Genomic DNA, 12,321 nt, shown 5'->3' with positions numbered 1-12,321 from the left:
CAGCAGTCACCTAACTTTGTTTCACATCTCACACTATTGATTACATTACTTTCCCACCATTCAAAAAACATTCAAAGCAAGACAGTCCTAATAAAAATTTTAATGAGAAAGTCAAGAAATATTAGTTTCTATAGGGCATTTCAGAAACTAAATTTAACACTGTTTGGATCCTACGACTCTGGAATCTGTATACTGCATGTCACAGTAGCCACATACGATTCAGTAAATATTTAACACACCATAAGTTACAATGAAAATCTTGTATGAAAGTTTATTGTACCATAAATAAAATGGGTGAAAAACTGTAATTTATTGAAACTCATAACTCAAAAAAATATAAGATGCTGTAGTGTACAATATATTACACAAAGCACGCTAAAGCGCACATTCAAATCAAGTAAGAACTTTTTATACCGCGCAAAGTACCCTGGTACTTAACTTACTTCATATACAATCATGCACATTTATCTTGCAAGAGGAAGCTCCAGTATTTTAATGTGTTAGCACCAAAAAAGCAGACCATTTGAGTTCTTCAAAACGATTGGGGGAACAGACCATGTGTGTTTTGTCAATACTGTCTACACAGATATAATACATTCATGGAATTAAAAACTGTGTATTGTACCCCCAGAGCATTTTTCTGCTCTGCAAGAGTTAATGGAATTGGAAATCCTCTCCCCCCCCCCCTCTTTTCTATATACCAGAAGTGATCTAGATACAAACAATATTATTCATTATTAGCTTCCTACACAAAGGTCATCAGTCTTTTTTGATGGAAACAAATCAATAAGGGGTGTGGAAAATTTAGATCTCTCTAGGACAACAACTGGGCGTAAATAATGGAGTTGTTTTAAGGCAAGGTCTCCACAGTCATTTAGTGCCTTGTCCAATATGTCTCTCAGGTTCTGTAAAGATGGTGCTGTTGGTGACTCAATAGAAGAGAGCAAAGGCTGGATTGCTGAAATGTTCTCGTGTAATGCAGATCCATTTTTTGCCCGAGGTATGGTAATGCCTTGTTTTTCATCAATACAAGTCCTGCAAGCCCTGCTATTGTTCCCTTCGCTCTCGTTCTCCATATCATCTATTGGGCTGTGTTCTACTGGCTCCCACTCACTATCTTCATCAAAGTCATCGTCTCTCTCCTCACTCTCCTGAATAAACTTCAAAAATGAGGATTCAAATCCCATTGGTTTGAAGGATTTTAAATCAATTGTTCTGGTCAGTGAATGTTTTTGATATGTTTCTTTTGAAGCACTCCCTGAAATACTTCTAATATCCTCTTGTTCAATATCACTCTGCTCACAATCCTCGTCATCATGTTTTCTTTTCAAAGAAGATGGAGAAGCATGGAAAACTGATTTATTCTCTTTCATGCTACTTTCAGGTAAGATTTCTTCAACTTTACACAAAGATGGATCTTCAAAACAATGTGCATTTGAATTCTGGCTATTTAATGTGGTTCTACAGAGAAGGGGCTCTTTCTCACTGACCACATTGTTTTCCACTATATATTTATCCTGATCTTCAATTTCTTTACTTTGAGAGACAGAAAGATCATTCTCAATAGTATACTCTTCATGTTCACATGACTGAGATGTGTGCGTTATATTTTTCTGCACAAAATGGATAACATTTTTTTTTTTCAAATATAATTTTTCTGAACAGGGATCCTCATTCATTTTTAGATCTTCTAAGTCTTCTAGGTCATATTTAACACACATGATCAGTTTATGATAATGCTTGTCCACATAACTAGCCTCCAGGCTATGTGTGCGTTTATAATGTCTCACAATACTGCTTTCTAGTTTCACTACAGATAAACACCCTTGTATCATGCAAGGAAACTGTGTGTGTTCTATCTCTTCTGAACACATATTTTGAGCTTCCTCTCTTGTTCTAAACTGCATCAAACGTTTAAGTTTTGACCCAGAAGATTTTGCTTTTCTTCTGCCGATCTGATTTATAACACACCGGCGATTTTCTTTTACACATTCCTGGTCACCATCTCCCCTAACAGTCTCCTCTTTTTCTGCCACTTCTGACTCTCTTACTCTCCCAAAAAGGTCATCATAACTTTCCCTGTGCTGCCAATAAACATGTTGTGCATAAGCACTGTAACGTGAAAAATTTCTATCACAGCCATTTATGTCACAATGAATTTCAAAAGTATTTCGTATTTCTCTTTCATTGCTACGGCCTTCCATCCGATAACGCTTCAGCTTGTTATAAGTATAAAACATGGCAAGTCCCTTAGAATGGTTATTAGAAAACTTTGCAGATTCACTTAATGACAGCACATTTTGATCGTTTTCATCATCAAAGTTATGATAGTCACGGTTATGTTTAGCAAATGTTCTGTTGCACAAGAAGCGCTTACTACATTCTTTATATTTACATATAAATACTTTTTTACATTTCACAATCTCTCTTTTTTTCCTTGCTTTGTCTTTTTCCAAGCATAATTGTTCTCTGTTATATCGGTGTACAGTTCTATAATGACGAACCAACCCTTTCTGATTGGTGAAGGATGAATTACAGTTTTTGTTAATACAATGAAATGGTTTGTGGTATTTATTCAGCATATAGCAAGTATTTCCTTTTGCAACTGTTCTTTTGCTTCCCCTTCCTTCTTTTGTTTCCAGGTCATCTGAATGACTGTCCAAGGCTGAAAATTCAGATGACTTCCTGATGAAGCTAGTCTCTGTTTCTTCAGACATTGAATCAATATCTGTATCAGATAAATAGTCTCTATTTTGGGGGCGATGGATTTTACGTTTCAGTCGCTGTTCAGAATATCCTCTTTTGTCTTCAGCGTCACTGCTATGGAAAGCAGAATCTGAGTAGCTATTACTTCTTTTCTTCAGTTTGTATACAGTAGGCTCTTGTACTTTTTCAGAAAATTTGGTAGAAGTGAATATCTTGCCAGATACTTTTGAATTGCTTAGCTGATGTTTGTTTTTATAATGTAATCTAAGGTGTGTCCTCCTTGTAAAAGCACTTGGACAAAGATGACATTCAAATGGTGAATACTTATATTTAAATTTGCTCAACTGGAGGACCTTTTCCCTTGAATAGTTGTGTTTTTTAACATAATGCATTAGTAGAGCTTGTCTAGTCACACACTGGTACGAACAACCTTGAAGTTCACATGAAAAGGGTTTAGCTGCCAGTTGGATAAGATATTGGCTGGGCGCATTTTCCAGATGATCTTGAGAATGCGATCCTACTACAGTCTGATTTACTGACTTGGAGGAGGCAGTACCAGTCTGCAATGATGAAAAAGATTTGAGTGCTGAACAGGTTTTACTGGAATTCTGCAGACTTAAATGTTTCAAGCGTAACAGAAGTTCCATTATGGCCTCCTCAGTGACTGGCCCTTTATGATCAAGAGAAACTGGGGTTTGTTGGGTGGGAAGATTTGTGTCTTCAATAATGACAGTTTTTCGCCTGGAAGTTATATTTTTATTTTGAAAACCAGTATGTGTCTTGAAACTATTTTTATTCCCTGTTCTAATTTTCTTGGCAGAGTTACTCTTTTGACTGTTAAATAGTTTGATAAAATTTTTAGTCTCAATCCTTGGCCTTTTCTGGAGTTTGAAATGCTGCGGATGAACCTTACGAAGATGTTTTTGTATAATCCTTGCAGTTTTGCATGTAAAACCACAACCTTCATATCCACATACAAATTTTTTGCCATCAAAGCAAACTATGGCATTGGAACACTGTTCTCTTAAACAAGACAATTTTACTTTTTCACTGCCTGCAGGAATACTTGTGATAGCTTGAGTTCTCTCACCTTTTCCAATTAATTCAAGGGATACCTGTGTTCTTTTCAAAGTACTTGAGTTATGGTTTTCTAAAAGTTTTACATAGTTGCCATTAGTTATTTCCTCAGAGACATTTTCCTCTTTAACATGTGCATTTACTTGAGCAGGATGTACACATAAATTAGAAATTTCAGGTATACCTGGATTTTGGGGGGCATCTGCTTGTTCAGTTAACTGAGATTTATCAAGTTTGATTTCTTTATCTACTGTAACTGAGTCTTCAGATTTAACTGGTGCCTCATTTCCTTCTTCAAGATCATGTGTTATAAGATGATCCTGAAACTCGGTTTTAGAATAGTAGAACTTTTTGCAGCCAAGAAAAGTACAAGTGTATGAGGCATCACGAAAATGTTGAGCTTCATGGTGATACAGCTGTGCTAAATCACTGAAAATAATATTGCAGCCATTTAACTCACATTTATACTGCAGATCATTGTGTGTTTGTCTGTGACTTAGTAATGCATTAACCGAATTAAATCTAGCATAGCAGTTTATTGACAGACACATATAAGGCTGAGGACCAAAATGCACTCTTTTATGCTTCTGTAAATGAAATATTGTCATGAAATGTCGCCTGCAGAAAGAACATTTTTCTCTCCTATTTTTCATTTCCAAATAGTGTTTCACATTTTCATCATCACTTTGATGTTCAGCCTTCAAATGAACACTTAGGTATTTAAACTGTTTAAAAACTCTGGAGCAGTCTGTTCCAGGGCATGGATATAAGTCTTTGTCTTGTAACTGACAGTCTTCTATATGACTGAACGTAACGTATTCCAGTGGGTCACTTGAAGCTTGAGCACATAATGGATTGCTTTTTTCATCTACTGCAGAAAGGACCCTAGGTATTCTCTTCCTTGATCTTGAGATTCTGAGTTCTTTTTTCACCAGAAGTTTCTTTTTACGTTGGTGCCTAAGTGGCATTTTTACGTGTTCCATTACATGTGACACAAACATTTCCTTTTTCTTGACCTTTTTTATACATACTGGACAGGTATAAATACCATCTTGCAGGTGCATTTTAGAATGATGAAGTATTCGAGCCTCTATAACTTCCCTTTTACACATCACACAGTAGAATTTATACTGAAGCCATCTCTGGTATCTTTCAGAAGAGCCAACTGGCTTTTTTATTTTTGCTTTATCTGTTTGCTGACTTATGTTGGTGTGTTTGAAATCTGAAAACTCTTTAACACCTTCAGAATCACTTGAATGTTTCTCTAAACCATCAGGTTCATTAATGGGTATTTCACTGCTGCTTTCGTTGTCTTCAGATTCAGACGCTTCAATTCCTAGCAGCTTCAGACATTGGCGTTTTAAGGTTTTCCAATCCCAAAATTCTGGATCAAAAGGCCAATGAGCCTTCAAAGCCAACAAGAGCTCACAACGTAGTGAATTTGGAACCTGGGCATTTTCTTCATCACATTTTTGATCTGGCTGCATATAGAGCTCTTCTAGCATATTATATCCATCAGCAGTTGGTTCAAGTAAGAACTCAGTTAACTGGCAAGCTCTTTTAACCTCAAGATCTTCTGATAAAAGGCATGAAATGGTCTTGCACACAGATGTCTTCATTTCATCATTTTCATTTGATTTAATTTGAAGAGCTCGCATGCACAAAAGCACAGAAACTGAAAGTCCCGCTTCTTCTGCCTATATAAAAAGCAAACAAAAAAAATTATTGGAATACTTTTCTAAAATCAATGTTCTATATGCACAGGTTTTATGGGCTTTACTGTAGTCTACTATTAATTATGGATAAAATACAATTTTATTTAACACAGAACCTTTACTAGAAAACTTGGAATTGCAACACTAATAGCCATTATGTCCTTCATACAAGGACACTCCAACTCCTGTAATTATCTATATGAGCACCAAAAAATAGGTAATTAAAATATATATTATGGATCTCAGTATATGGTCCACTAACATAGTTACACATGATTCCTCTTGAATGGAGGCATATTTGCTGTACTTCATAACATTCAGCAACAATGTTTAATGTAACCCAGTTTGAAGATAATCAAGGTAGAAACCTATTTAGAAGTTAGACAGCAGGTAAATTATTAAACAATGATAGATATTTTTTTTCTTTAGAATTATGGGTGGGAGGGTTTCTTCTACTATTTTTGTCATATTTCTGGTGAACTTTGTTCTCTTCCTGAGTCCTGCTAGTCCAGTCCATATTAAAGAATTATGCGCCTCCATCCCCAACCAGTTGTTGGGGGGCAGAGAACACTGACAAATCAATGATGTCATCACTAGTGTATGGAGCGGTCTAGCTTGGGAACTTGCCAGCAAACTATACCAAAACATATCTGAAACATTTGATCATCATCCTCGGAACATACCTAACCAGTCAGGTTTTCAAGATACCCACAATGAATATGCATCTGTGAGATCTGCATACAACAGAGGTAGTATAATAAAATTTTTCTCATGTGTATTCACTATGGTATCATGGAAACCCAATGCTGGTTGTGTCCCTAGGAGCTGGTTGAGAACCTATCATAGAATAATTGCACAGAATAGCAGATGCATGAATATTATGTGAAAACATTATAGATTAACATTACACAACATTATGCATCAACATTATAGAACCTCTTTAGGGATTACTTACATGAATCCCCATCCTGGAGCAATGCTCCGGGGCAATGCCATTGCACAGGGCCCTGAAGCAAGGTTATGGAGCAAAACCGTAAACAATGTTATATCATCACACCATGGACCAATGTCATGGAGCAACCTTGTGGATGAGGCTCATGAACAGCTCCAGGTCCAGCCTTAAGCACCCACCTACTGGGAACAATAAAATGAAATTTCATCATAGACCCTTATTATAAAACTATACAGACTAGCAATGGGGAGCAACATTATATACCAAAATTGTGGCTCTATTTTAAAGAAGAGCTGTCAGGCTCCCAAGTCATTGTAGTCCTGAAAACACCTTCCCTGGAATCAGCAGCAGAAACTCTGCAAAGTCTCTAAGTCGCCAACAACAACTATAGGAAATCCCTTGCCTCGGATATCCCAGCTGGGTCCAGGACTGATTTAGCAGGACTCAAGAAAAGGAAATCAGCAAGTAAGAGAAAATTGCACCTTATCATCCTACTAGATCAGTCCAGACAAGTGAGATGTGCCAACCTGTAAGAACCCCATGAGGAAGACCAGGCTCAGAGATACTGCCCTCTAAAGGCAACACCTCCATTACCCTAAACAACTGCAGTATGATAACGGAATACCAAAGACTAAGTAGACCTGCCCTTTATGATAATTTATTTCAGCACCTTGGGCTATTCATTGACAGTGCTCACTCTACCAACCAGTGAGCTCTAGATTACTATACTCATCAAGCCCTCTATGCAAGTGCCATAAGCATTGCTCTGATCAGGGCAACCCTGAACTGTTGAGCAAGGAGGGAGTACAACTCATTACCAAAGGCCTCTTGCGCAATCAAAAGGCTACAAGATCACGTGATTTAACTAAAGGACAATACCAAATGCACAAAACACCCTTTGAGATGATCTGGAATACCCTAAAAGCTAACTAAACAGGACCATGAAGGCAGCCCCTGACCAACTAATTGGCAAGACTGTGCCCATGGAATCCAGTGGTGAGCTTGCTGGAGAAGGGACATGTAGAGAATTCAAGTAAGTCCTTCCTGAGAGCAATTTGACTGCTCCACCTCTCATAGGGCAGAGGTTTCAGACACTGCAGACTCAACAAAGCCTGCAACTGGCTCTAAATCAATGCATTAACTACTATCCAGGGTATTGGGAACCTTATCCAGGCCAAATTAAGGCCCATTCCAATTGCTCGAGGTGTAGGCTCCCAAAAGAATCAAAGAACTTAAGTTAGCTAAAAAACCAAACTCAAGGAACAACCCCTCAAGAAGACTTATAGCAGCAGGTCTAAATGGACCACAGTGGAAGCTGCTCACCACTAGACACTTCGCACAAAACCAGGGCTGATGCCAAGACCACCCTGACTCATACATTCCAGTGACAGAAATTAGACCAAGGGAGACAGAATGGTTCAAAACACAGACACCCCAGTCCAAAGACTTGAACTCGTAAAGGAACCACCATAAAAGACATAGACTTAGGAAAGTGGACACTTAAAGAAGCTAGGCATCCCTGCTATCTGGGACCACCAGTACCCAATCTTACTACAGAATGTAGTTCTTCAGGTTGTGCTCCATGATGCAACTTGAAGGGCTACATGCACTATAGTGTAATCCCAGAGTAAGAACATCCTGCAGCGGAATGCTCCTAAAATCCAGACCAAAGAATAGTGACACAATATCGCTATTCTCCAATCGTGAGAGAAAAAAGGAGGACAAAGCTGTCAGAGGGATCCTGGATACCAAGGTCGTTATCTGGTAGACACCGCAAAAGAACATATCCCTGCGTAGTACAATGGAATATCACTTGAAAAGGTGTTCTATCAAGCAGCCTAGAACCCCAAAACTCAGGCTACTCTTAGAATCCCAGACCAGTGTAACATTGTTCTTCCCTAACTATAGATTCCAAGAAGCCACGTGCACAATTCTGGAGTTTATATCTTCAAAAAAGATACAAACAGGATGGAACTGGTAGAAGGTGGCTATATTTATTTATTTATTTCAAATTTTTATTACCAGCCTATTAACTAGGCGGTTCACAATAAAAACATGCAAGATCACATTACAATAACAATACAAATACACTCTTCAAAAGACTAAATAGTTCTTCCCTCAGTATGTTAAAAACTTTGTCTAGACCCTTTAGCAACATGTTTGTCCCAAAAAATAGATTTTTAACATTTCCTTAAACATCATGACAAATACTAGTACATACTTGCATAAGGCCTGTTATAGCATTCCATATGACCGAACTAGTCACGGAAAAGTAGATTATCTGGACCACAGTCCAACCCCTTTAGCGGGCTGCTTTCACAAAAAAAGTACATTTTTAATAATTTCTTAAATAGCATAACATTACTGCATATATCCTGATTAAGATATTCCATATGACCGGACCAGTCACTTAAAAGGTAGATTGTGCTGCACTAGCATAATGAACCATATTTCACCTTTTCATATCCAACATTGCATTTTCAGACCGCAATGAATGTCCTGGTTGATATAAATGCAAAACAGTCCCATAGTACCAATATATCCAATGGTGCAACAACATAATTACTCTGTATTTTATACAAAATTGCACTGGTAGCTAATGAAGCCTTTTTAAGACCGGTGAAATGTGGTCAAAGGTAGATACCTCCATCAGCACTCATGCAGTAGAATTCTGTACTACCTGCAATGCTCGCATTCGAGTACTGGTAATACCCAAGTACAGGGCAATGTTAAAGCCCAACTTTGACAATACCATACTTTGAAATAACTGTGAAAAATCCTACCCAGACAGCTCAGATTTTAATTTACATAACATTCTCAATACAAAATATGCTGCTTTCACTACCTTTGCCACTTGTGCTCCCATTGTTAATTTTGCATCCAAAGTAACACCCAGTAAAGTGATTTCTTTCTTCACAAAAATCTGATGATCCTTCACACAAAAACTGTATGGCCATTGATATTCAAGAACATTCCATCATAAACTCTTTGCCACATTTAACACAAGTCCATTCATACTCATCCATCTACTGATCTGTCCCACATAATAATTCAACTGTGAAACCAACTCTCCACCCCAAGCTGTTTATCGGGGGGGGAAAATGCACATCATCAGCACATAGATTAAAGTACACTCCCAAATCCTCTTAACAATTTTCCTAATGGGGCTAGGTAGATATTAAACAATAAGGTAGATATTAAACAATACCGCCGACAAGGCTGAACCCTGTGGAACACCTTTTGTAACTAACAATGTCTGTGAAACTACCCCTTCCATTATGCACACTACTGACCTCCCAAACAAATATGATCTAAATCACTGGAGCACAGAACCTGCTACACCCATTCTCTTTAATATATCTAATGAAGCAGAGCCAAAACATTTTCTCTGATCTATGCCAATACAAAGCACATCAATAGTAGATACTAGAAGTGTCTCAACACTGTGATGTACATCTGCATTGTGCGTCAATGTCTGCCGGTGTTGCATTTCGGCATCGTGTGCTGATGGAAAGCGGTGATGTGCCTCAGCCTAGAGAATGACATGGGAACAAATTTTTCCCCATCCCGTCCCCACGAGTTTTGTCGCTGTACCTGTCCCATTACTGTAAGCTCTGCCTTAACTGTACAAGCCTCAAACACATGATTTTAAAGTGTTTGAGGCTTGTGCAGAGGACAAAGTTTGCAGGAATGGGGGGCAGGGAAAGGAAAAGAACTTGCCAGGATAGGATAGGGAAATGAGTTCCCGCAGGGATGGGGAAAAATTTGTCTCCATGTCATTTTCTACCTCAGTCTTCTGCATCAACGATGGATACATCTGACATGTGCCCATTTGATGCATCAATAATGAATGTTTATGATGTGCACCGACATCATGTCGGTGCTCGATGCTCAGACTGAGCAAAGGCTTGTAATGTCGAGGCAGGAATTTGCACAGCCTGCAGCAGCCCTGCTAGCTCTTTCTGCAACAGTTGTTTGAACTGATCGTGCAGTGATGGCGCCGGTACCGATACTTGCAAAGATACCATGGGCACAGGCTGCATTGAATGTTGGAGCATTTGTGATTCCGAGGTACACTTCATAGGTGATTCAATCTCAGTATACTGGTGCTTAGAGTGTTTCGACAGTAAAGGCTGTGTGGATACAGACCCAGAGGGAGAAATATGGTTATGCTTTTTTACTAGTTTTCCCTGAGGCAGGCAGCACTGGAGAAACATATGTTTGATAATGTCTAAAAATTCAGATGCCAACACACAGCTTCAATATCCCCAAGTTGGCCAAAAAAATCTATCTTATCTCAACTTTCTGGCTTTAAGCAACCTCTTCTGCAACTTGGAACAGTTAGTGCAAGAAATATCTAGGCATTGGATACATCAGTTGAATGGGTCCATACCTGAATAGTCCTTTGACACCAAGTACACTGTTTCAACCCGCTTAAAACCTTATACATAGATGGGAAAATCACCGACATGAGATCAAAGATTCAGTAGTTAGAGGGAGGATGAGTAAAAGATGTACTGAAAAAAGGCGAAGCTCCCAGGTTTAGAATAGGCTAAAAAAGGGCAAGTAAGCTCAAAAACAAAATTTAGTCAAAAATAAGAAAATCAAAAGGTATGACTAGAAGACAGGAAGACACAAAAAGTACACATACAATATACACATTAAACATGGAGTTAAATAAGGTGCACTTAAAGGAACTCTTAAGAGTGTCTTCTCCGTTCTGCGGCAAACAAAGAACCGATGGTCCTGCAAGCTGGCAGGAAGGTATTTGCATATGCGTTGCACAGGCAGGTTGAGATTTTTTTTCATTTTAAAACTGACAGTACACTTTTGCACTGACTATATCAGGCTCCATGGATATCGTCGCTGAGAATATGCTGCCTGCTTGTCCCGGTTATTGTAAATTACCTGGCTTACAGTGTAGTCCTTTCATACAAGTAAAAACAAATTTTGTTTTCTTCAAAGATGTGAGAATACATGAGAGGTAAAGTATTGACCCCTTTCTCATTATCTCTTGACTGACTTTTACAAATTATGCATGCCTGAATTACATCATTTTAGGTATATACTGCCAACTTTAGTTGTACTAACGAGCAACCCTCATTAGTAAGAAATAGTAAATTATGTTATATGTATGCACTAACGAGCCATACTATCCTAGGCTATGCTTATGGAAACAGTTTTCTGCTGCATCTTAGATAGTGCTTAAAAAAAAACCCCTGTGCCAATCAGGGTAACTTTTTTGTTCACCAGTTCAATCCAAAGAAACCCTGAAAGTTTACCTGGCTGGTTTGGAGAATGCCTCCTTTGATGTGCCACCAATGGGGTATGTTTAGAGTGACAAGAGACCTGGATCCCACAATTTCTGCTGGCAACAACTTTAGACATTCTGGAGGAATCTACCACAAATACAGGCTGTAAGAATTCTTGCTTTGCCCTATCAACTGGGCTGTGTCCTGCCCAGTGCAAGCAGGACTTGCAGACCAAGAAAAGTGGCTCAGCTGAAATGTCTACAAGGTTAGCCAGCATGATGCCTGTCCAATATTCAAAACAAGCAGTATGAAAGTATACTGTCTCAGGCTAGTCTGATGGTTCTACTCCTCAAGTACCTATTTGAGTGTGAATTTTTTTTTTCCCCCCTTTTCCCTCACTGCTGCGGGAACTGCACAGAAATATGAAATGAATGAAAAATATCCCTCCTCCAGTTTATCCTGCCCTATAACACGATGATCACAGGCTTGATCACTCGTCTGCTGAGCTGTGCTCTTCAACAACCATGTGGCCAGCCCAACATAGTTGCTGTTCCTGCTGGCATGAAGACTATACCAACCACAGCCCCATGGCTCAGCTCCCCCACCAGATTTCACTTTG

General features: G+C 38.7%; 1 protein-coding gene across 4 annotated transcripts in view; it reads right to left on the bottom strand.

Moving 5' to 3' along the window:
- Window positions 1-257: 257 nt before the first annotated feature.
- The window catches only part of RLF (RLF zinc finger), a 91,417-nt gene continuing 79,353 nt past the window's right edge, over window positions 258-12,321 (bottom strand). For 3 of the 4 annotated variants that reach the window (XM_033955429.1, XM_033955428.1, XM_033955430.1), the window contains one exon: window positions 258-5,480. In XM_033955429.1, coding sequence (XP_033811320.1) covers window positions 738-5,480 — 4,743 coding nt within the window. In that variant the 3' untranslated portion in view covers window positions 258-737. Of the gene's footprint in view, window positions 5,481-6,453; window positions 6,605-12,321 lie in introns of those variants that run through there. The other variant, XM_033955431.1, reaches the window with a different exon arrangement.

This window comes from Geotrypetes seraphini, chromosome 8 (genome assembly GCF_902459505.1).
Source record: "Geotrypetes seraphini chromosome 8, aGeoSer1.1, whole genome shotgun sequence".
In the NCBI taxonomy this organism is placed as follows: Eukaryota; Metazoa; Chordata; class Amphibia; order Gymnophiona; family Dermophiidae; genus Geotrypetes; species Geotrypetes seraphini.
Note: the sequence above shows the minus strand (reverse complement) of the source record. Positions and strands in the feature narration are given on the sequence as shown.